Source organism: Camelus dromedarius, chromosome 13 (assembly GCF_036321535.1).
Source record: "Camelus dromedarius isolate mCamDro1 chromosome 13, mCamDro1.pat, whole genome shotgun sequence".
NCBI lineage: Eukaryota > Metazoa > Chordata > Mammalia > Artiodactyla > Camelidae > Camelus > Camelus dromedarius.
The window spans coordinates 23,765,281-23,791,752 of NC_087448.1; the positions used below are offsets into that span (position 1 = coordinate 23,765,281).

At 32.8% G+C, this 26,472-nt stretch overlaps 1 protein-coding gene across 19 annotated transcripts in view; it reads left to right on the plus strand.

Annotated features, from left to right (window-relative positions):
* RBM26 (RNA binding motif protein 26) overlaps positions 1-26,472 on the plus strand; it is a 74,476-nt gene that overhangs the window by 41,538 nt on the left and 6,466 nt on the right. For 12 of the 19 annotated variants that reach the window (XM_064493035.1, XM_031466168.2, XM_031466171.2 and 9 more), the window contains exons 14-21: positions 917-988; positions 8,104-8,229; positions 8,583-8,657; positions 10,081-10,248; positions 11,670-11,774; positions 14,828-15,028; positions 17,694-17,780; positions 25,183-25,296. In XM_064493035.1, the coding sequence (XP_064349105.1) occupies positions 917-988; positions 8,104-8,229; positions 8,583-8,657; positions 10,081-10,248; positions 11,670-11,774; positions 14,828-15,028; positions 17,694-17,780; positions 25,183-25,296 (948 nt within the window). Of the gene's footprint in view, positions 1-916; positions 989-8,103; positions 8,230-8,582; positions 8,658-10,080; positions 10,249-11,669; positions 11,775-14,827; positions 15,029-17,693; positions 17,781-18,058; positions 25,002-25,182; positions 25,297-26,472 lie in introns of those variants that run through there. The other 7 variants (XM_064493043.1, XM_064493044.1, XM_064493045.1 and 4 more) reach the window with 3 other exon arrangements.

A 26,472-nucleotide genomic window follows, 5' to 3' on the forward strand; every position in this document is an offset into this window, starting at 1 on the left:
AAGAGATATTTTCCAGCAAAACTGCCTGAAAAGTATAGTACATTGAATCTTGTTTTTCCCATCATCTTTTACTTAAACTAGAATTCTGTTCCAGAGATAATTATGCGATAGACTGGACTAAAAAGCGTTTGGGAAGGGAAGGCTTAAACCTTCAAGTTACTTATGCAGCTCTCTCAGAAGTTTGCATCACTTATTCCTGACTCTCAAATTCTCTTCTCTATATGTCATTCCCTTCCCACTCCCTTCCACACTTGAGTGGCAATTTCTTGTTTCTACACCCTTAGTCTCTGAAACTTAGCTTTCCTTTGTCTACAGATGTTTCAATATTTGCTGTGTAAAATGGTTAGGATGTAGTATCCTACTTAGCTAATGGATGCCACCTTATTCTTGAAGAGTAAGTTACTGAGATTTTATAAAAACCTGCAGAATGTAAATTGGTAAATGGTTAGGTATTAAAAAAAATCTCCAATCCTACTATCCCAAATCATAACCAAATTCAGTATATTTGCCTAAAATATAAACATTCTTTAGAAAGGAATGGCCTTTAAGCTCAAAAAGCTAGCACATATTGTAACTACTCAAATCTAATATTTAGAATGTACAAATTTTCTGCTTGTCAAAATAGGATTCTAAGAATTTATGATTCTATATCAGTGGAGGGACTTAAGCAATCACCTGATTCAGACCTCTTATTTTACATCGTAATCTTTTGTGATTGAATAATGTTGCATACTGTTTGTTTTTCCAAGCACGTTTTCTTTCTGTCTCTGTCTTTGCAAAAAGGCCCAAGTTGTGTTATTAACATCAGTATACTCATAGAGTCAGTATATGTCAGTAGAATCAGAATGTTCAAAATCCCTACAGACTTAATATATGTTTGGGGAAACACTGAATATGTCCATTTTAATTTTTTTAGAATGTAACTAAGTTATCTGTGAAGGACAGGTTGGGTTTTGTATCAAAGCCATCTGTTTCAGCAACTGAAAAGGTAAGAAGAATAGCATGATGTGTGTGTCTTGGCTTCATAAATGTTTTCAGGTGGCATCTTAATTTTTTAATTTTTTTCATAGTTCCAGACTCTTGCTTCTTAATAGTATCTGTATTTTTTCCTACCTTTTTGCTCTCCATTTGCTGAAAAGAACGATATTTGCCTACTTCTTTTTACTTTTTGCATCAGCATTTTAATACTTGCCGCTCACTGTATTTCCTTGTGCCTCCATTCTTCTTGTTTTTTCTTTTTATTTACTATATTTTCGTTAGCAATATTGCACATTTTAACTTGAAAACTCTGACAGCCTAATAGTAAGGGCTATGATTAGGAATTTTGCCTGGGTTTGAGCTCTGGCTCTTCACTTACTAACCCGCATGACTTTGGGCAGTGCTCTTAGCCTTTCTGAACCCTTTTCTCATCAATAAAATGGTGATGGTAATATTTGTCTTACTCATGGGGTTTTATAAAGATTAAATGAAATTATTTAAGAGTATTTTGTAAAGTGAAAAGAATGATGTACATAAGCTTTTTATTTATTACTAACAGCTATTGTGTATAGCCTGGTAATACAGTTAGTCATTTCTTTTTTTAAATGAGAGGAGCATATTCTGATTAAATTAAGAACATTTATGGACTGATCTTATAGTTCTGTGTAAATGGTTTTTTTTTTTTTTTCTGTTTAAGTATGAGTGAATGCTCTGATCTTTAGTCTTATTTGAGGTATGTGGAATCACAGAATATTTGAACTAGATAATCTTTCTCATTTCTATATTCTTACCTTAAAGGAAAGTAAGGTCCAAATAGTTTTATGGTTGACCTATACACTATGAGTTAGTGAGCTCGGATTTATAGTCCATGGCTCTTTCCATTATAAAGATTACATAGGAAACTGACATTGTAGATAAATAAAGCATTCCATGAACTACCTGACCTACTGTCTTCACTGTTTGTTCAATGTATTAGTTTCCTTCTTTACTGTGTTAGACTTGGGCAGTTCTGGAAATTTGAATATTAATCTCATTCTGTATATCAGATTTTCCTCTTGGGCACCCCAGCATTACTTAAGGCATAACATGCCTAAAATGATACATTATTTCTCATGTAAATTTATTTATCTTCCTAGCCCCCGCATCTGGAAGTGTTGCCACCATTTTCCACATTGTGCAGTCTGGAAGCCTTAGAGTCATTTACTTGTGTTTGTAGTCCACTTCTCTTTTTCTACCGCCTTCAGTTCCTGGCCTCTGGGCTGGCATCCCCTTCCTCTAGTTTATACTGCCACCATCCTACTGTCAGACTTATTTTAATATTAATTCTTTACAGAAACTTTTATTTCTCAGCTAAATGGCTTTGCTTGATTCATAACTTACCATACCTCAGTTCTGGTTCTGTTACCTCTACTTTAGTTCTTCCTTTCTACCCTAAGGAGCCCTTTTCTGCTCATTGTCTCTTGCTGTTTCTGCCTCTTTTTTCTTTTTGGGTTGGGAGTTTTCTTGAAGTGCATGTCCCTCTACCTAACTGAGTTCTAGTCATTCTTTCAAAGATTGAAAGTGTCTCTAACCTCTACCATGAAACCTCCAAATTTTTTCATATATGCCCCCTCTTTCTCTGAATTTGTGTGGCTTAGTCTGTGCTACTAAATTTAACAGTACCTAAATATTTACTTTAATTAGATTTATTCTCCATAATAATAACTAAGGATTTAAAAAAAAACAATATAAGGGCTGTTATACTTAGTGTAGTACTGAGCAGTTCTGGAGAGGTCTAAAACCCTGATTATGTTTAGGATCTGTTTATGTCAAGATTTGGTCTCTGAAATTGAAGTATGCAAATTACAGCTTTTACAAAATTTTTCTAGTGTGTTTATTAGCTACTGGTTTCCTTATTTTTTTTAAAACATGTTTTATATAACTTTAGTTAAAAGGTGTAAGAGTTTGGAATTGACAGTATAAATTTGCTAACATAGTTACCACTAACTGAATTTGTGAAAAACCACTAATGTTAGTGGGCTATTTTTGAAAAAAAAAAAAATTGCTTGGTAAATATTGTAGAGAATCTTTTAAGAAAAGCAATTATTTATAAGTATGAAACTTTGTCATTTTCTCTGAACCTGTTTACAGAATAACATTCTGTTTTTACTTATTCTTGGTTATTTGTGTTCCTCTAATTCATAAAGGTTTTTGCTGCATAATCCTTAGAGGTCAGTGATTTAGAGAAGTCTTATTAGAAAGAATAGAAGAATGCTGCCCATCATTAAATTTTTTTTTTAAGTTGAAGTCAGGAAAAACTCATAACTAGTTTCAAAACAGTATCTTCTGTCATTGTTAAAGGAAATAAGAACACAAGTGTAAACTTTTATCCCCTTCCTCTAAACAACACCCAGTAAATCCTTTAGTGATTCTTCTTTATTCTAAGATTGCATTTTGTGAGAGGGCTGAGAGAGGAAACTTGAAACCTATTTGATACTGCTAAAGATTAAGTTAATGTAATAGCTATTAAATAGGTATTATTGCACTAGTGTGATCAGAGAAATAATGTTTGAGGGCCTCTGTTTACTATAGAGAGATTTATGAAGAATAAAAGTGGCATCTGCATATCCCATCCTGGTAAAAGATTTAGACTGTCCAGATTATCTCCCTAAAGCCCTTCTAAATTCTAAGGCAAACTGGTTAATCAGTTGAGTATTTGATGTGCTTATGTCATATCAGTTTTAGGTATGTCATACTTACAATATAAGATGTTATTGTTCCTTAGCAGTTTTTTTTTTCTTTCTTTCTTTTTTTGGCAATCTAAAAATATGTCTTGTTCCCCTTGCATGGAATTTTTAAAAGGAAAATTGTGTGGCATAATTGAAGGAACATTGCGTGTCATAGAGAATTCAGCTGTTGATATAGCAGCTGACATTTTGGATGATCTTGAACAGGTCTCTCTTCTATTTCATTAACTATAAAATGCAGTCATTTAATCCTTTGATTTTTAAAATTTGTATTTGTTGTGTAATTTTACTTCTTTATTATAAAGATTAAGAACATTTATGATAGTTTTTTTTTCATCACTTATTGACTAATTTTTTTTTTTAATGGATTGCACTCTGTTAGGATTCTTCCATGAATTACTCAGGATTATTATCAGGATTATTTTTCTTACAGAGAAGTATGATTTATATAAAATTATTTTCTATGCTGAATTTTCTGGGAAGCAACCTGTTGTAGCAGAAATTGATTACTGACTTACACCATTTTTCTTTGATACTAAAATATTTCTCTGCAAGATTTTCAATCCCTTTGTCTCTTTTAAGCTACTTGGTATTCTTGAAGGAAATCAAATTGTTAATCCCTGAAAATATTTGATGAGTTCAACTTTAAAGTAAACTCCTATTACTAAAATTCCCAGCTCTGTTTTGCCATAGAAAACACATCTATGTGCAGCTTTAAGAGAATAGCATAACTGAACATTGAGATTTATTGAAAGGCTGATTATTTACTTAATATAAAAATTGGCCATATGGTAATTATATATTAATAAGCTTCCTATACATAACTCCTCAGATTCTGTCTTTTTATTACATTTGAAAGAAAGCATTTCTGCTTTAGAAATCTGTGAGAGTTAGCTTATGTAAGTGTGGCTGTGAAGAATCCTAACTATGTTTCTTTTGTATTTGATTTTAACTTGGGTACTGGTTATTAAAAAGTAATACTTGGGTGACTTAATTTGTAATAACCTTTTATACTAAGTAATTTTTACAAAATACTTTCTTTCCTTCCATTCTTACCCATGAGAAAAATCTGTTTTTCTTTTTGTTTTTCTTTTTTTTTTGCAAGTACTAATAGTCATGGAGGGTAATATTTTATATAGGAAATAAGATAAGGAGGTGTTAATGGATTATAACCTCTGTTTTTTGAGGGTATTACTGGCTTTTACCTTGGGAAGTAAGAGGTATTAGTGATATATATTTTAACAACAAATCATGTGATACTTTTTAACTCATATGAATTCAACAAAATCAGTTTAATTCACCATATTAACAAAATAAAGGGGGGGGGGGGTAGGTGTTGGAGAGAGGTGGGAGGACCCCATATGATTATTTGAGTAGAAAAAAACATGATAAAATTCTTTAGTCACATTATACATTCTGCAAACTAGGAACAGAAAGATCATTCCTTAATTTTGACACAGTATTAGCTGCAAAAAAACCCCTACAGCCAGCATATTCAATGGTAGAATACTGAATAATTTCACCCTGAGATCAGGAAGAAGAAAGGATACCCACACTTGTCATTTTTTTTTCCAGTAGTGTAGGGTTTAATCATTACAATAAGGCAGTAAAATAAAATAACATTGAAAAGGGAGAAATAAAAATATACTTATTCACAGATGATAAGATTGTATATGTAGGGAAGTCCAAAAGAATTCATGAACAATTGGAGTTAATAAGTGAGTGGAGTAAGATCACTGGAAATTAGGTCAGTATGTGAAAACAGAGCACATGCAGAAACCCTTTTGGAAAATAGAGAAGTTGTGGTGGTTTGAAAAGGCCGTTGCCAATGTTTTGATTGTGTGCTTAGAATTGTAGCATCATGTTTTCTGTTTGGTTTGTTACTTCCCTCCACTGGTTTCATTTTTAACAGATTTTCTTCTCTGAACTACTGTATCCTTATCTTTTGAAAATACAGTTATTTCTTGCTATTCATGCTCTTACTGTCTAAACTATGGAACCAAGTAGTGGTGGTGAGCAATATTTGTAATCATAGTTTACTGTTTCTATTTTCACATTTTTACACCTCTGAAATTGGTATAGTTGTTGGTGTTTATGGTTATAATTAACAACCTTTTTCTTTAGTAGGGTTATATTAAATGATCTTTTCTCCTAGTCAGTGACATGTGTTAGATGATGTTCTGTTTTTAGAGAAGGAAATTCCTGAGTAAAACAAGGAAGGTGACATGCTTCTAGGAATAAAGGATTCTTCTCATTGTTGTCAGATACTTCTGTTCACCTTGAAACAGCACTCCTTAGTCTGATATTTGATGTAATAAACAGTACTTTGAAAGAGAGTGTTCCCTACTCACTGAAATTGGAGAAATGCTAAATTAAATAAATTATATGAATGTCTTTACTTCTGGCTTTCTCACAGCTCTTATGATTATATACATTTGTAAACTAGAAAATCGGGTTATAATATTGTTTCCAACTTTGAGTATAGAAGTTCTTTTGGTCACACCTTTTCAACTTGTTATGGAACCCTCATGACGAAAACAGTTACGAAACACTCAAACTCTTCAGAATATCTTGTGTTTCTCTCTTTAATAAAGCTACGCTCTCATCCTTATATTATCATAGAGTTTGACATTATGTGGTGTGATAAGGTAGCCACACGTGGAAACACATGTGAAAGAAATTTTTCTCTAGAATTACAGAGACTTGTGACAGGTTAGACTGTGAACTAAATCTGTGTCTGCTCTGTATTTTACTGAATGCAACCATTTCATATTAGTGATGGCTTGAGTATTTTCATTGTTGAGGAAAATTATCAAATTTTGGTACACATCAACGGTTGTAAAGAACCTTTATTTTTAAACATCAGTTGCACTGTATGGAACTAGTAAAATTGCAGTATTCTAGATTTTTATTTCATTAGAGGCTAAGACATTCTTAAATACTTACAGTAGTGATGAGTTGCCTAAAGTTTTGTGATGTTCCCTAGTCTAACTTTGTGATAAAAGATTAAAAAATAATGTCCAGATTGCTACTTCTCTGTTATGTCCTGTTGTTTACATTTAGTAGCTAGAAAGTAGGACTCTTTTTTGTTTTTTTTCAGTGATACTCTTTTGCTTATGTAGTTCTTTTAAGCTCTTTTAGGTCATGAACTCCTTTAAGACTTTGGAAGCTATGTTTTTTCCTCTGGAAAGTTACACTGTTCAGACACACGGTTTCATGTTTAGATTTTAGAGCATTTATAGTTCTCCCTGAAGGGACCTCTGGACTCCTTTTTAAGAACCAGTAACCAACCACTCTGTAGAATCTACAACTTTTTTGCTTTTTGAGGATGAAAAAGGCAGCCAGTACACTTATTTTCTCAGATTAACCTTTGTACAGAAAATGTTGTCCACTCTAATCTATCGTCATTTCATTCTCATTTAGTACAAAGGTACATTTATTGAGTATTTACTATGGGCCCTGGCCCTGCTCTAGGCATTGAAGATACAGCAGTGAAACCAAGCAAAAAAACCTACCCTCATGCAATGAATTTTTGGGTTTGTATGGACATTAGACACCATCAAGTTGAACTATTCTTATTGTATGAGCAAACTGAAGCCCCGAAAGCTGCCTGAACTTACCCAGGGCCTCATAATTAGTTGGTAGCAAGGTTTAGGTACTGGAAGAAGCAGAAAGAGGAAAAAGACATAGTTTTTGTTTCAAGGCTCTTATGGTATAGACAGAAAGATAAAAATTAATTAATCATCAGATCGTTTTTTACTAAGTATTTTAGTAGGAATAGAATTTCATTGAAAGACCTAGGTAGAAGAAATAAATGATTAGGCCTTTGCAGATGTCTTGAATGGTTGTACTGAACCTGAACTCGGTTTAAGGGAATAAGGTCATTTAAAGTAGAAGGAACAGTGCTAGCGAAGGAGTGGAGAGAGAAAGCAAAAAGGTTAATTTCAGAACTGTAAATTGCTGATAATCACTTTAAATTGTTTGCAGGACAGTGTCTTATTTCCTTCTGTGCCAAGTACCTGTGTTCAGTTTTTGCTTTAGTCACTAGGAATACTAGTAATGTATTCAGGAACTAGTATTTTCTCAGTGATACAGTAATGGCAGTTTCTTTATTGATTTGAAGTTTTTGTATGTTTGTTCTTGCTTTTTTCTATAGGTATATGGTGTTAATTTAAAATTTTTAATTTAAAAGTATTTTTCATTTTATAATTTTTCCCTCATTCGTACTCCTCCTTTCAAATCACTAAATGTGATTTAGTTATTATAAATATATGATACTTTTAGTTCAGTGTGCTAAAATTTGACAGAAGTGCTTTAAAGTGTAGATTTGAAGAAAACAGGACTTAGGAGATCATGAATGTTTGATACATTTTTTGAGAAATTGAATTTGTATTGGTAGGTGTTGTCTACATCTACTGGCCTAACAAAAACGGTGTATAATCCAGCTGCTTTGAAGGCTGCACAAAAAACCTTACTTGTTTCCACCTCTGCAGTTGATAATAATGAAGCACAGAAAAAAAAACAGGTAAGTACAGTGAGTAGTGTACAAAATTTGCATGTAGAAAAGCTTTTCTGCATGTATGTCTTTTCCAATGCTTATAAAATAGAACTAAAAGAAAGATATATGTTGGCTGCCACTAAACTTTCATTTTCCAAAGTATATTAGTAAATATTAATTTTCTTCTTGGAATGAAAAGTTCTCCTGATTGATCTTTGATTTGCATACATATTTAAGTTTTACATAGGGAAACTTTGCATTTAATTTTTATTGCCAGGCTTCTTCAGTTTTAATTATAATTATTTCTGTCTTCTTGAATAATTCTGTTTATCAGAAAAGTAGATCGTAAATATTCTGATATTTTTGTTCCCTTTCTCTAGGAGGCACTGAAACTTCAACAGGATGTAAGGAAAAGGAAACAAGAAATTTTAGAAAAGCACATTGAAACACAGAAGGTAAAATATTAAAGTTAGATTTGGCAAGATATATTTATGTGTCATTATTTTTAGTGAATTTAATCTTACACTATATGGATAGTCCTGAGAAACAAATTTACTATCACTGATAATGGTAAACCCGAAATATTTATCAATAATATATTTATTTATTGATAATATATTGAGGATGAAGTGGACTGGGAATTAGATTAGTTTAAATGGAGCTATGGTTATTAACTTGAAATGAAAATATTTATCCAGATATGTTGCCGCACAGTAGTTAGTTCAGTAGATAGCGAAATGAAACCTTTTTTTTTCAGTGTTGAGATATGTACCTTTCTTTAACTGGCGTGGGATTCCCTAGTCCTTTATTATCCAGTACAATAGCTAAGAGCCACATCTGACTATCGAGTACGTGAAATGTGTCCAGTCCAAATTGAGATGTGCTGTAAGTATAAAACACACACCAGATTTTGAACACATAAAGAAAAAAGATAAAGCATTGCAATAATTTTTATTGAAATGTTACATTTGAAAAATTTCATTAAATAGAATATATTTAGTTAATTTTAATGTATCTCATCTTTTTAAGGTGACTGCTAGAAAATTAAAAAAATTTCTTTTGTTGCTTACAGTATATCTTGTATACGGTGTTGCTCTAGTTTATCACATTTAATTAGTGTCAGTTCTCTATTGTGTCTGGTAATAAAGGTTATGACATTTCAAAATATTGAAAATACACTAACTTTTTACCTTTTGGTTTAAAATGTGTATGTCTTTTCTAATTTAAATTTGTTTATACTTGATAAAGAGACATCACAATGCTTTATACCAAAAACTGCAATCATCTTGACTCAGAGAACCTTAATACTGTATGGTGTCTTCTATTCTGTAGTACCATGTGTATCTTCTTATTTCCTATCCATATTGGGCATATCATTCTAAGGCTAGCCAGCTACTGTTCCCTCTGACAAAGAAAGTAGGTAATTAAACATTCCGTTTTTCCAATATTTCATATGAAGGGAAACTGTAAAGCTTTTTCTCTGATTCTTTCTGGGTCGCAGACTACATTTGGAGTGGGAATACTTAAAAACAGTAATATCAACAAATGGATAAGAAAGTAAAATGGTTGCTATTTCAAATTGACAACTTTTTTCAGGGATCAAATTAAATTTTTTACGGTTGTGTTCTGTGAACTTATAGAAATTCTTAGAGACTTAAATAGTAATATAGTTCTTCACAAAGTAAACCAAGATTAAGACTTCGATTGAGATAGTTAGCATCACTAGTCTGCTCTTCTATTATCTTAGTGGTTGTAAGCCTTGTCATGAATACATAAACAAAAAGTAGTAGTTATTTATATTTTTATTTATTTTGCTGTTTGCTTTTTTAATAATAGTAGGAATAAGTGTCTTAGATTTTTTTCCTAAAAATTTGGCAGATGTTAATTTCAAAACTGGAGAAAAACAAAGCAATGAAGTCTGAAGATAAAGCAGAGATAATGAAAACTTTAGAAGTTTTGACAAAAAATATTACCAAATTGAAAGATGAGGTCAAAGCTGCTTCTCCTGGACGCTGTCTTCCCAAAAGTATAAAAACCAAGACTCAGGTATATTAATTTGTGTTGTTATTCATATTACTACTTAAAAACACTAGAACACTACATTATTTAAAACTCAGTTTTCCTTTTAGCTAATCTTCTTTGCTCAAAATATTATTACATACTACCATTGTCCCCATTCTCCATTGATTAATAAGTAAATAAATACAAACAAACAGTCTCTCCTTATCTTTTGAATCCTGTACATTGTAGTTAGAAAGTCAATAATTGGGAGAATAGTTATGGATAATCTTAAAAAGGTGGCTTGAGGGCAAAATAATACAGGTACTTGAATGCTTGACTGAGGAGTTTGATATAAGTAGTTGGTGATATAAAACGCTAATGAACAGAGAAGTAATATTCTCATATCATTGAAATGAATTGATTAAGCAGGAGAAAATTCAGGTAGATTAACCCATTAGATAAAAATAAGCCAGCAAGTTAATTTCAGATGGCCATAAGTGATTTAAAAAAAACCCCCACAGTTATACAGTACTTAGAGTAGGGGGGGTGTGTGTGTGTATGTGTGTGTATGTGTATAAAATCATGAGTTCGTATTGATATTTCTGTTTCTAATCCAGCACCACAGTATTCTTCCTTTCCTTCTCTTATACCATGTTTTTTCTCCCTGTTCCCATAACAACTTGGTTCCCACTGACATCAATATAGTACTCATTTGCACAGTCCTATAATACATTCCAAATAGTTTCAGAATTGCTACAACAATACCACTTCCAACTAACTAAATATAAAAATCAGAATTTGTTTGCATTCTTTACAACCTCACAATATACTCCACTGAGTATAGAGTTAAAACTGTGGGTGTAGGATTACTTTTTTCCTTTTGTGTGGTTATGTTTTTAATTTGATAAAGTTAGGTCTGCTTCTGTATGTATTCAGTTTTGGATTCCTCACCCTCTCATTCTTGTCGATTTAACTTTATTTTTTGAGTAAGTAAAACATTAACATGATTCAAAAGTTATACTGTATAAAAAAGTATGTAGAGACAGCCTTTCCCCTCTTATTCTTGACACTGTTCCCTACTCTTCCCTCCCTCTTGGTGTGTGTGTATGTATTCTTCCCTACATAATAGTATACTGTGGATTGCTCATTAACACCTTGATGTTTTGTCTTTCTTTTCACGGTCATTTCCTGAAAATTACTCCGTATCAGTCAATAGAAATCTCACTCTGACTTCTGTATGGAAAATGAATTATAGGGAAGTCAGTGGAAGTAGGAACAAGTTAGGAAGCTCTTGCAGTAGTGTAGACCAGAGATGACTGATGGCTTGAACTAGGATGGTAGTACTGGAGATAGAGAAGAAAAGTATGGATTAAATGAAAATGTGTAAAAAATTCTTTGTAAAAAGTTTTGCATAAATGCAGGATATTAATTATTGTCACCTAAAAATATTAATTACTATTTTCTAGATGCAGAAAGAATTGCTTGACACAGAACTAGATTTATATAAGAAGATGCAAGCTGGAGAAGAAGTCACTGAACTTAGGAGAAAGTATACAGAATTACAGCTGGAGGTATATTTCATCACAACTACACAGTACGCTAAAAAGGAGCAGTTTTACTGATAGGAAATAGGAAAAGGGGGAAAGAGGTTAACACATTTTTCAGAACTAATAGAGAAAATCTATGTAGTGAGGGATGGTGGAAGTTCTGCCTTTATATCCAAGTCCCTTTGCTTCCAGTGAATTTTGTTCCTTTTCTGTTTTTGATTTTTCTTCTGGGGACCAAAATCTATTAAAGACTTTTCAGGTATTCTTACGTAAATATTCTGTGCATATATAGACATGTTACATTGAGTTACTCTAAGGATCAGATTGTTAGTGGTAGAAATATATTAAAGAACATGCTTAAGTTTTGCCTATAGGTGGTGCTGTGGATGTTTATAAAAGTGAAAATAAACTAGTTTCTTATAATTTAGTTATATGATTATTTATATTAAAAAACTCCTAGTGAAATTATCTCTATCTATACGAATCTTTAATATTTAGTTAGTGAAAAGGTGTTTAAAAATCAGAATAACATTTTGAAGTACAGAGACATTTATGCCATTAATGTAGTTGGTACTTGTCTATAGTCATCGTTTGATGGCGCGATTTTAATTTTTTGTATCTTAGCTTATCACTTTTGCTTAATTTAAAAATAATGCTTTTCCCCAAATTTGTTAGCAACTTGATTATCTTTTTCCAACATACTACAAATCTATATTGAGTACTGGCATTCAGGTATTAAAGACTTGACATTTAGCAGCCCCTGTGTTTGTCCTGAGGCTCTATCTTGTTTAACTGTTACAGGAAGCCATAGGATGGTTTCCTAAACCTGCATACGTTTTGCATTCTCTGGGAAGTTGATATGGTTGTTTGTGGGTTCTACCCAAGATAACGAGTTTTGGAAAAGATACATTTCTTCTATGTTAATATAGAAATTGTGTTTCACCATTTCATGCTTGTGTTAGTGCAACTTTAAGAAACATTTAAAAAAATTTTGGCCCATAATTTTAGTAAATAAATAATAGCATTACTAATTATATTATAGACTGATAATATAAGGATTACTAATCTTTATTAGTCTATTTTCATTCTTTATCATGATACAGCTAAACACTGAATGACATCTTATTTTTCTTTTATGATGGCCAAACTTGCCAAACTTTAGTTTGCAGTTAATATTAGTATATACAGTAATGCAGTTTCCCAGAGTGTGTTCATTCACTACACCAATTCCATATTGTGTTATTAGATATTAGTGAAAAAAGCTTTAGAGGCCAAATAAATTTGGAAAAGGTTATATTAAGCATGCTTTTTGTATATGGTTTCCTATAGGCTTGTAACTTGTAAATCTCCAAAAATGTATATTAAATACTCAGTATTATTTATCTTACTTGTCCATGAACCTCCTTTTTTAAGGAGCATTTTGAGACATTAAAGTTCCTCAGCATAGTTTTGTATATGCTGCACTATTATTAACATTAATCCTTCACCTTTGAAGTTTATTACTTGGATTTTAGATAACTATTTTAGCTAAGGTTAAAATTAACTCTTGAGATGAAGAAAGTGAAATATTTATACTTGCAGAGATTTTGGCCGTGCCTGCTTGGCATTTCAACTTGGATGTCTCACATCCTCAGATTCAGCACATTCAGAATTGTATTTATTTTGTCCCTAGGCTCATCTACACAATTATCCAAAGTAGAAATTGGGGAGTCTTCATTGATTCCTCCTTTTCCTTCAGTGTTCATACCCATTTAATCGCCAAGTTTTATACATGTTACTCCTCAATATGTCTTAAATATTTTAATTTTACTTCTCTGTATCTCCATTGCCACCACGATAGGCTAAGCTTCTATCTTCAGCTGTTGGAGCTACTGTACTAGCCAAGTGACTGGTTTCCACCTTGTTCTCTTTTTCTTCTTCCAGAATAACATTTTAAACACTGATTTGATTACGTCACTCTTGATTTTTATGGCTCTTGGGATAAAAATCAAAATCCTTAACATGGTCCTTAAAGTTATTCATGATCTGGCTCTGCCTATCTCTCCAGCCTCATATCTCCATCCCATGTGGTCCATCTGCATTGGATTTTATTCCTTCTTTTTGAAGTACTGTGTTCCTTTCAGTCTTGGTTCCTTTGTTCATGCTGTAACCCCCACACCTCACCCTTGCCTTGCTTGTTCTTTGTTCCTTCTTTGATTCATTGAACAAATACTAAATTTCTGCAATCTGCCAGCTACTATTGTAGGTGCTGGGGGTAAAGTAGAGAATAAAACGGAAAAAATTCTTCATAGAACTTTCATTCTAGTTCTAGTTCTATTCTAGCCGTTGCAAGTCTTTAATGTTCTATTCAAATCTTTAAGTAAAGCATTTCCTCATTTTTTTGAGTCACTTCTCATTAATATAATTAAATAACTTGGTTTCTTAATGTCTCTACCCCTCCAGGATTTGAGTTTACGAGGGGAAAAGACTTGCACACAAGAAGTGCTCATTAAATACTGGTGGAATGAGGGAATGGTGTGCTATTCATATAGAGTGATATAGTAGATTATAAGTTACTGTGCTACATTGGTTATATAATGGTGTTACTGTAAGTGATCAAAATGATGAATTTGAAATAACTCTAGCTTCTAGAGTCAACAGGCAAACAAACAGAAATGCTGTATTTGAAAGTCATAACTGGAAAAAATGCCCATATATATAGGTATTTTGTGTCTGTGTATTAAACTGACTTTGTGACATTTAACACTGCACTATTTGGAGATCAAGAATTGCTGGTCTTTCGTGATATAGTCTGATGTCTTGGAGAGGAAGGACTTAGTAGAAAAGGCACATTTAATAATTTCAAAACATTACTTAAATGTTGTTTTGTTGTCTCAATTCGTTAGCTACTTAAATTTTCTTTCACTTCAAAAGCTAAAACCCTAGTTTAAATTATGAGATCCTTTTGTAGGATATTATTTGAATATGATGTCAAATTGTATAACCTATGTCATATTGTGTGACTCATCTGACCAGCTAGAACACTTAGCTTGTGTTAATAATTGTGATGTTCAACCTATGTGTCTAATCTCTTCTAGGCTGCAAAACGAGGGATTCTTTCATCTGGTCGCGGTAGAGGAATTCATTCAAGAGGTCGAGGTGCAGCTCATGGCCGAGGCAGGGGTCGAGGTCGAGGTCGAGGTGTGCCTGGTCATGCTGTGGTGGATCACCGTCCCAGGGCATTGGAGATTTCTGCATTTACAGAGAGTGATAGAGAAGATCTGCTTCCTCATTTTGCGGTACTTTCTTACTGTCCAACAAAACAAATACTAATAATCATTGTTGAGGATAATGAGTATTAAAGGGGAAAGTATGAAAATGGAATGGATAATTTTCAATCTATGAATCTCACCAAAGGATTTGATTAACTTATAATAATCTTTTAATGAATTATTTAAAAAACAATCTAGGGATTTTTTGTTTATTATTTAGAAGAAATGTTGCTATTCTTACACTTAGTAGGCCTTCAGATATTGTGAAATGAATGATATAAACTATCGTTTCAGAGAGGGGAAGTCCTATAGTCTAGTTTTACTTGATACTTTTAGGAAAAATTTAACATTGCATGGGCCACCCATGTATTTTTTAAGTTAAGATGGAATTTTATTTGTTAATATTGTGTTCTTGATGTAGCTGACCTAGAAATGAAACAGGACAAAATTTTGGTATATGAGCTTAAAGTTGCCTTAGTCAGTGCCAGGGTATAGTTAAAGGGAGTCAGTCTAATGGTAATAGACCAATGTATGAGGAAGGAGAATGAGGCTCTCTAGTTCTTGCTAATCCATTATTTAATTTACTTAATTCCTGGGATCTGTTGAGCTCATGTGCAGAATGGAAATTCTGTCTGCCTAAAGGCCTTTCCAACTTCAGTGTTGTGGTTCTTAGTGGTGTCGCAAAGGTTAGTTACTAAGGAGCAGTCTTGCCTTCAGCATTACAGTAATTGCTCTGGAGATATGAAGTAAATAACCACTACTTTACCTTCAAGGATGTTACATACATCAATTTAGCAGAGACTGGTTAAACTACAAAACAATTTATAATCAAGTTAAATTTATTAAAAACTACAAATACTTCAGTAACTTAGAGAAATATCTTTCACACAGGCAAATGATAGTAAAAGAACAGTAGAGGAAAGTTTCATGAGGTAGTAAAACTGGAGCTTAGGTCTTGAAGAGCAGATAAACTTGCAGATAGCTACACAAATAATACAGCCTTTTGAATATTCAGATTTAAATGTTTGACAATTATATTCCAGACTGTGAACAGCAGTTACATAGGTGAAACTATACGTTGTCAGGGCGTAGGGAGGTATTGAAAAAAATGGTACACGTTTAAGAAATAACTAAAATGATTAATATTTAAGGATCATGAGTCTGGAAAGTCTTGAGCTTGATGGCTTCAAAGAGAGAAAGAAAAGAATCAGAAAACTAGAAAGAAGCTTGGAGATAATCTAGCCCAGTTCTTCCCTGCCATATACCCCACTTTCACAGCTTCCCAGAAGGGAGAAGATCCAGATAACTTAGGTGTATTTTCATATAGTTTTATAGCTAATCAGGAAGTTAGCAAAGAAAATGCCAAAATAATCCAAACAAACAAGGTGAGTCTATGAATGTATTTAGGTGAGACTGAGGTGGTTTTGATTTTAGAAATATTCAGAGCCTATAAATGAAGATTCCTGCATGCATTTGGAGATACTCCATTTAAAGTTAGTAATAGTCATGCACATTTAAAAATTATCAGTCTTTAAGGTAGTTTCTCTATCTCAGCCTATGATTTGAACATATGACAGGTATCAAAAACCCATATTGTTAAAGGATCGTTGACTGTTACAAATTGTGATTAATAAAATGCTTTCTTTAATTTATCCACTGGAGCCAACAGTAGAAATGTTACAGCTAAAACTTACAGAGCACTTATTTTGTGGCAGGTATTATTCTGAATACCTTATATAACTCATTTTAGAGTTATTTTGACAACTCTGTGAAGTACTTACCTCTATTATGCCTGTTTCAGAGGTGAGGAAAATGAAGCATGAAGAGATTAAGTAACTTGTTCAGGTATACTCACAGAGCTGGGATCTGACTGATTCTACAGTCCATTTTCTTTACTATGCCCTGCAGAATTTTTCTTTGGAGTGTGTGTATTTAATGAGATGATGGTTATAATTATATTTGGGGATAAGAAAGAAGGAAGGTATTAGCAATGACATATAAAGGACTAGAGTTTTACGTGATAAAATTTGCTATTGGCAGAAAAATTCTCCTACATGTGGAAAAAATAAAATGCAGCACACCCAAAACAAGCATAATTGAATATGTTTAGCTTCTAAATGTCCTAAAAGAGTATGATCTAGAGGAGTAAATAGTAATAGTAAAAGCAGGGTCAGTTAGTGTTAAACATTTGAATTGAAAGACTTGGGACTCTCATCCTGGTAATTAACTTAGTTACTTTAGAAATATTATTTAAATTCTCTGAATCTTTTGCCCTTTGTCTTTAAATTGAAAGTGATACCAAAAACTCATAGAATATACTGAGGATTAAATATTCTGCTTTAGAAATAATTAAGCATATTCTGAGATTAGAATGACGAATGTAAAAAGAATGAGAATAAGGAAGCTCAGTCTTTGACCATTGTTTTCTTTATTTAAAGAATAGTTCAGTCAAGTATAAGATTCCCTAATTCTAGAAACTGTAGAATTATAAATAATATTGGAAGATAGGACTACCCTTTATCTTACAATATCAAGTATTAAAATGAACTATTCCTAATTTTTTTCTGCTAATCACCCTGAATTGTTATGTATTCTGGGTTATATTTATTAGTATTTTAATATTTTAAAAACCATTAGGATTTTGGATGTTGCAAAATATTTATTTGGAGGAAATACTTTTTTTAATTTAAAGCAATATGGTGAAATTGAAGATTGTCAGATTGATGACTCTTCACTTCATGCGGTAATTACATTCAAGACGCGAGCAGAAGCTGAAGCAGTAAGTATTATAAGTCTAATTTATTGAAATTCAGATTTAAATGTCTTATAAATATTGCCTCTTAAGTTTTAATAGGAATGAATCTTTTTAAACTTACTAAATAACTAAACTTTGACAGTAGATAAAACATATGAAGTGGAATTCATGGCCACTAAGAATGTCTTAGAGGCAGTTTTATATATAACATGAATATTTAGAATATATAGTTAGTCACCAAGTTGAATGTCAAGTTTATTGTCTTGAGACATCAGGAATTCTCCTTCTGTTCTCTTTAACAGGAGATAGGGCCACTCCACTTTTCCATTTTTCTCTTTTCTCAGCTGGCCCAGAACAAGTCTACTTTGGCAGAATGAGTGGTGAAGGATAAGGTAGAAGCTGAGATACAATCCTGATGGCTGCTCTTCTTAACCATCCCTCATCTGCTGCTTCCTAGTCCCAGTTGGCTGAACCCTAAAGAAGTGTCCCTGGCTCAGCATACCCTCAGCTGGGCCTCTACAGTTTTTTGTCCAAGACATGATATATTGTGCTAGCTTTTAGAGTTCTTTTCATATAGTTGTCTTAATATGTGTATCTTGAATTGTCTTTCCAAAGAACGACCAGAAGTATTTGCAGTCTTGTCTGTCTTCTGGGTTTAAAGGATTGAAAGAAGGGAAACTGTGTGTAAGGTATAGGGGATTCATAGGAACCTTTTTAGCCCTTTGTGTTCTTTCTTTGGGATTGTAGAGAAATAGAGGTACCATCTGACCTCGGGAAAATGTATTAAGTGTTCTAAACAGTTAACCTAATGTGAATAGAAGAGTTGAATGTTTTTCAGAAATTTTAAGTTGAGTGTGGTCTAAATAAGTTTCGAAAATCTTCAGAATTGATTTATCCTCTTTGTAGCAAATACTCCCTGCCAACACACGATACATTGCTTGTGCTTACCTGGTAGGAGTTGCTTTTGGAGCATTGTAACCTGTGAAAGACTCGGGGTCTGATAAGTCTCAGAGAAGTGTTGAGCTGGGCCCTGGAATAACACGGTTTCTAGGTCAGGCGGGTGGGTAGTGGATAGTTTTATAGAATAGGATTTCCTCATCCCAGAGTTTTATTTTATTAAATCTAGTTTGTAGTAATCTTTTATTCAAAGTTCTTTTGTGAAAATAAAAGGTAATTTATAATTGATGAGAGTTTAAAACTTTCTTATAAATTTTTGTATGTATATATGTTATTGAAAGAATAGATCTTTGATCAAATTTTCTCTCGGAGGTGTTGTTGAGTACAAGTTAACAATAAACTTCCCTTAACCGATGGCTTCAGTGTCAGTTTTCAGTGTAATGTTGGATAGGTAGTTTGAGTACCATCTTTTTATGTTGTGTATTTTCTAGGAAGTAGTCGTATTATAAAACAATGGCAGTTGTTATGTTCAAATGGTTACAATATTACCAAGTTGTGAATTTAGTAAATACTTTAAAAATGTATAAACTACTTCTCCCTGCCTACATAAATGGGTGAGAGGGGAAAAAAAAAAGAAAAAAAAATCTTTGCCTCTTACATAATTTTTGGATGTTTTGCTTTTGGTAAGTAAGACCTATTGACATATGCCTTCCTTCTGGGGTTTTGCTTTTTCTACCTCATTGTAAATTTTTTAATATATGTTTTTATACTGTGCATATATTTTCCAAAGGAATAGTAATCTCTTTTGAGACCAGGATTAATGTATAAAAAATACTTTAACAATGAATTATATGAAGGTTGAATAAGTGGCAAAATAACTTAGGTTAAATTAAATCTGATGAGAGTTAGCTTTTCAAGGTAAATACCATTTTAGTTGGATTACTTAACAGACTAAAAGGAACAACTACCATTGCTATGATAAACACTTGGAATTCAGTTATAGAAGTTGTTAAAACATGAACATTTCCTTAAGCCTAAAAATTTTCTTAAAATTTTGTTAACACTCTGCTTTAGAACAGAAAATTAACTTGAAGCTTATACTTTACAAGCAGAATATAGGCTAAAGCAGTGGTTTTCACACTTCCAGATTTCAAGGAACATTAAGGTTTAGGAATTTAAAAATTAGTATGTTTGACATTGGGGTGCCAGTTGTTAATTTTGTCAAGGAAGAATGCTCAAAAAGTACAAAAAAAGGGTTGCTTGTATCATCATCATTATATAAAACAAAGAAAAATGTAATACCAAAATGTAGGAGGATATAAACTCCAAGAAAAAGAATAGGCCTTCCCAAGAAAAGAAAATTATCAACCTTTGCTAATGTTTATTTCCAAATATGTCATTGTTCATAGTTTCTGAACCATTGTATTAGATGGTTGAATGTGTGTATCAGTATTTTCTAAAGTCAGTAGATGCATAATATTTCAAAGTGAAAGTATTGGAATAAGATAATTGAGACATTTGAATATGACTGAAAAGAGAGAAATTTTCCCCAGGAAAGAGGTTGAAATATTTTAAGGAGTAATGATATAACAGAACCATTTTCGCTTTAGATTAAGATGATTAAGGTTTGACTCTGGTTAGTTAAAAGATGGATCCTACTGCTTTATTTTCTAATTTCCGGTTTGTCTGTCACCACCCCAATGTCCTAAAGTTGAATAAGTACCCAAACAGGACAGGAAAAAATAACCTCTTCCCATGACTGGTTAGAATGTTATTTTTCCCACCCTGAATTATTCCTATACTTTTATAAGAAACCAGGATCCAGTTTTAGAATAGGAATAAAGTTCTTATTTTATAAGAATCAGTTCCAAAGATAAAACTACAGACCCAAAGTCAAAGAGGTGTATAACTTTTTGTATTGAAAGGAATCTTGTTCTATTTGTGCATTTTTGACACTCATGCCTCAGCTCCTAGTAGTTATGAGGATTCATTGATTAAAAACTTGTAAGGTATACTTAGAACAGTGCCTGGAACATAATAAACCCTGTTAACATTAGCTAATATTAATATTATTGTTTGTGTTGTGTGTGTGTGTGTGTGTGTGTGTGTGTGTGTGTGTGTGTAAGTGTAAGTGTAAGAATGAGGATTGACTGGTAAATCAGTGAAACCAAAAAGAAACAAGATGGAGTAAATGATTTCAAGACTCTGATTTTGACCTGAAGTTAGAAGTGCAAAATTGGATTCATAAGGAATAGTGCAGCATCAGCAGTTGAAGGTGATGGGGCTGACTGAGTCAATACTAAATTTATAGCAAGCACAAAATGTGTAAGTGGATTCAATCAAACAAATCAAATCATGTGTAAAACAGACACTTTATGTGTGTGTTCTTACTGACTGACAATAGTTGCAAAGAACTGCTATGTGATGGGCACTGTGCTATGAGAATTAGTAAATCTAAATCTGAAGCTTGTGAGAAAGTGGCTAGGCAGCTTGAACTCAAGAGCTAAAGGAATAGAAATCTTTCCCTATAAAAGTTCTAAAATTTAGATTTTACATTTTTTTTTTGGTGGCTGTTTAATGTAACTCCTGCTAAACATCATACACTGTGGTTATTACAAACATTAGTAAACTTGGTTTTAACCTACTTTTATAGATTAGATTTATCATTATGGTTACTAAAACTGTAAGGTACACTAGGATTGCAGCTTTAGCTCTTCTGACCTTGTTCAGTTTTCCCCACAGTGTTTTTATAGGACACTGGTTCTGTAAGAGCTCCCCTAACAAAGGATTCTCTTGTCAGATAAGTTTGTGAAGAGCTACATTTTGTATATTCAATTTAGATTTATCATCTAAATGACTTGAAAAGGCAAAAGACAAACATTCCTGTTTAATTTTGTTTAATTCAACTTTTTCCAAATGTTAATTGTTTCCAGAATTATTTTCCTTGTAAGATTTGGAATCTGCCTCATAACTGCTTTTTATACTTTTCCCCACTTTCTTCATTTGTCTGATCTTCAACTTTTTTTCCTTCTGTTGTGTGTATTCATGCTTTTTTTCCTTCCTAATTTGCCTCAAACTTTGAATGACTGTGCAAAAAAAATTAGGAAAAGTTCTAGAGTGAGCCTATGAATAAAATACTTCAGCTTTTAAACAGACTTTTTGTTTACACTTCATAACACAGAAATTAGAATTGTAAAATGAACCTCCACATGCTCATCATCAAGCTTCAGCAATTATCTACTTATGATCAGTCTTATTTTGTCATATCCCACCCACTGCAACCCTCTACCTCTTTATTTTGGAGCCATTCCCAGTCATCGTGTCATTTTATCTGTAAGCATTTCAGTATGTCTTTCTCAATATTAGAGTCTTTAAAAAAAAATATAATTACCACACCTAAATATTTCCTCAGTGTTATCAAATACCCAGAGTTTACACTTCCCCAGTTTTTTTTAAAAATATATTTCTTAGTTTATTTAAGGATCCAGAGTAAGTTTCATATTTTAAGTGATTGGTATACACAATTATGAATTCATGAATTTAAACATTTCATGGGTATTGATCCGTTGTTCTCAGTTACTGATGTATTGTTCCATCTTTGGCTAGTGGCCAGATACAGGTTTGTTCCTGAGTTCTTTTGACAGGACTCTAGTGGGTTATGATACTTTCTTTGCTTTCTGATATAAAAAGGTGTTCTGAGTTCATCTTATACATTTTCTCTTCCAGACCAGGAACTGGCCATTTCTCTAAGGAGCTCTGATTCTTTTTACTGGGAAAGGTATTTAGAGACCACAATCTGAGTCCTAGGGGTGCTCACTACTACTAAGTATGTTACTGTAACTAATATTTTTCAGTGGTCAGAGCTTAGAGTGAAAAAAATTACATTCATACATATAAATATATACATACATGGTTATATTCACATGTATAAAGAAAATTGAAAGCACCTACTGGTATTTCCCATTTAATTCTGGGCTCTGGTTTTATACACACATGTATCCAGGCATACCTTGTTTTATTGTGCTTTGCTTTATTTCAATTTGCAGGGGTTTTTTGTTTTTTGTTTTTGTTTTTTTTAACAAATTGAAGGCTTGTGGCAGCCCTGCTTCTAGCAAATCTGTCAGTGCCCTTTTTCCAGCAGCATTTGCTCACTATATGGCTCTGTCACATTTTGGTGATATTCACAATATTCCGAACTTTTTCATTATTATTACATTTATTATGATGATCTGTGGTGATTTGGGGGAACCATGAACCATGCCCAAATACAACGGTAAACTTAATTGATAAATGTATGTGTTCTGACTGCTCCATTGACCAGTTATTCCCCATCTTTCTCCCTCTCCTCAGGCCTCCCTGTTCCCTGAGATACAACAATATTGAAATTAGGCCAGTTGATAACCCTCCAGTGGCCTCTAAGTTTTCAAATGAAGGGAAGAATTGTACATCTCTCACTTTAATAAATCAAAAGCTGGAAATGATTATACTTAGTGGGAAATGCACATCAAAAGCTGAGATAGGATGAAAGCTAGGCCTCTTTCTCCCAATAGTCAGCCAGGTTGTGAGTGCAAAGGAGAAGTTCTTGAAGGGAACTGAAAGTGCTACTCCAGTGAGCACATGAACGATGAGAAAGTGAAACAGCCTTGTTGCTGTTATGGGGAAGGTTAGTGATCTGGATAAAAGATCAAGCCAGTCACAACATCCCCTTAAACCACGGCCTAATCCAGAGCAAGGCTCTAACTAATTCTGTGAAGGCTGAGAGAGGTAAAGGAACTGCAGAAGAAAAATTTGAAGCTAGCCAAGGTTGGTTCATGAGGTTTAAGGAAAAACGCCATCTCCATAATACGAAAATGCAAATTGAAACAGCAAGTGCCGATGTAGAAGCTGCAACGAGTTATTCAGAAGATCTAGCTCAGATAATTAATGAAGATGTCTACCCTAAACAGATTTTCAGTGTAGGTGAAACAGCCTTATATTGGAAGAAGATGCCATCCAGCTTTTTCATAGGTAGAGTGGAAAAGTCGGTGTCTGGCTTCAAAGGTCAGGTTGACTCTCCTATTAGGTCAGTGCAACTGTTGACTTGAAATTGAAGCCATTTGTCATTTACCATGCCGAAAATCCCAGGGCCCTTAGATTTATGCTAAATCTACTCTGCCTATGCTTTATAAATGGAACAGCAAAGCCTGGATGATGGCATCCAGTAAATAATTTTTAAGTTAAAACTTCAGAGAGTTGTAGGTTCACCTTATAAATTTGAAGAAGTGTGTGCTGAATATAGAGATTTACAAAATTAAGTCATAAGAAATTTTTGAAGAACTTACTATGGAAAATCTCTAACACTTTTTGCTTTTTTGGTTGGATAAAACATGAGTTTAAAGTGTAGACATTTTGCATGAGACAATTGGAATTCCTTACAGGAATATATTTTTATGTAATAGTTATAGCTTGAAAAAATTACAGTTTGTTTCTGAACTTATGTATAAGTACTTAAAATTTTTTTTAGTTATATGACATGAGGGGGCCATGGACTTAAAACTCTTGAGCTGCATTTTAATAGGCACGAAATCTTTTAAATTTATTATAAATTTCTATGTGCAGATTTAAAATTTATACCTGGGGACTTTAATATCACACAACTCATGGTCAAATGTCATTGAACATGTAATTGTTTCTACATTTCACATTATGCTGTATTTTGAGATTGTGCAATAAATCTTTTGTGACTATGAGTTATTTCGGTATGTTGCTAACATTGATTTATGTTAGTTCACATTGCTTGAATTTGAAAGAACTGTTTCCAAAGCAGCCACTAAATGTGGCAAGTACTTAGACTCAGTTTTATTATACGCAGTTCTGAAAGCTAAGTTCAGAGTTTTTTTTTCTTCATTGAGATAGTCGTATTTTGTAAAAAAGTGATGCAGCAAACATTTTATGGTATTTGTGATTATTTGATGTAATTTAAAAATAAGTACTTCACACATGCAAAATTATTCTTGTATTTATTAAAGATTTCTAGTTTATAGTTACTTCATGAGCCATTTGTAAATTAATAAGAATTAAAATGCAATAAGATACATTTAGCCTATTGATTCTAATTTAGACTTTTTTTTTTTTTTCGAATTTAGACTTTGATTCAGAATCTACAGCCAGGATCTTGGAAGTTCTTCGAGATTATTGCTTTGAATAGCAATTCTCATTGTACTATAATAGAAATGTAGACATAGTTCTTCTAATGAGATATTGGCCAGTAGTGAAATAGCTGTACTCAATTTGAGAAATTATTCTTGTTTTCTTTTTAAAGGAATTTACAGTCACTAGCCTGATTTTAGAAGTAAATAACCATAAAAAGTAAGTTGTAAATTGCAGTAATAAATAGTAAATAGAGAAGTAAATAACCACAAAGCAAAAATAGACAACTGTCTTCACTTGTGCTTAGCTAGTTTAATTTAAATATTAGGTGCTGTAACATTTCCTTTTTTCCTTCAGAAATTATTAATGGTTTATATTCCAATGTTCTTAATTGTTTTAGGCTGCAGTTCATGGAGCTCGTTTCAAAGGGCAGGATCTAAAACTGGCCTGGAATAAACCAATAGCTAATATTTCAGCTGTTGAAACAGAAGAAGTTGAACCTGATGAAGAGGAAGTATGTTTTCCACTTGTTTTTACCCTTAAATGTTAATGTTTTTATATAAAATGTGATTTTTATGACTGTGATTTTAACATAAAGCTTTTATTCCTGAGCCATTTTCCAGGCAGGGGATATCATATAAATGCAGACAACTTTAAATTTTCTGTATTAATGAGAACTGTGGATTGCTAATCCAAAGAGAATATATGAAAATCATATATATATATAATCAGTTTCATTTACTCTAAGAAGACAATAATTATTCATTAGATTTTTATCCACAGGAAATCTTGTAATATTTTGAGTTTTAGAGTATATATCCTACTCAATTGCCTTATTAACATTTCAGGTTTCATTTTAATTCATATCATTTTAGTTCATTAGAATGAATGCCTGCTACATGATAGATATTGTGATAGGCACAAAAATGAATAAGACACGGTCCCTCTCATCAAGGAGCTTATAATCTGGAAAAGAGGGGTGGTGACAGACACATAAGAAACTAATTATTAATAAAAGGCAGACTGATAATGCTGAATAAAGATTTGAACAATATGCTGTGGGAACCCAGAGGAAGGAGTGATTGTTTCTTTCCAGAAGAATCTTGAAGGAGGTGGTGACAGTGAAACTGAACCCTGAGTGATAAAAAAGCTTTTTATAACCCAAGAGCTGGGTCTGGGAATATTGTTGAGAGAGGCATTTTAGACAGAGGTATAGGTGTGGAAGAGTACATTTTTCTTGGGTAACAGCAGTTAGTCTGATGGCTTGAGAGGTGGGAGCATAAAGAACAGTGAAGTGGGAGAGCCCTTTGAAACCAAAAACCTAAAAATAACTGTTTTGTTTAGTCATGAAATAAGCTGTAGGGAAAAGTTGAGTAAGCTAAGAAATTAAGGTAAGGTGGAGAAGCTAAATGATTCCGTGTTTTACCTTGGTTAGGTTTTCATAATGGCACTTCATTTTGTTTGAAGAGCATTCAAGGCTGTTATACATATCCATAGTCAAATGCAAGAATAAAAATGTGTATTTTGAAACTCATATACATGATTTGTCATTTTATATTTTAGATTATACCTTTGTCCTTCCATGAGTTTGAATTCAATGGGGAGAAAAGCAGGAGAGCTCCTGGTATTAGGTATTTTGAAAAGTTTGAAAAGTAGTCTGAGAAGCTTTCATGAAGGGAATGGGGAAAAG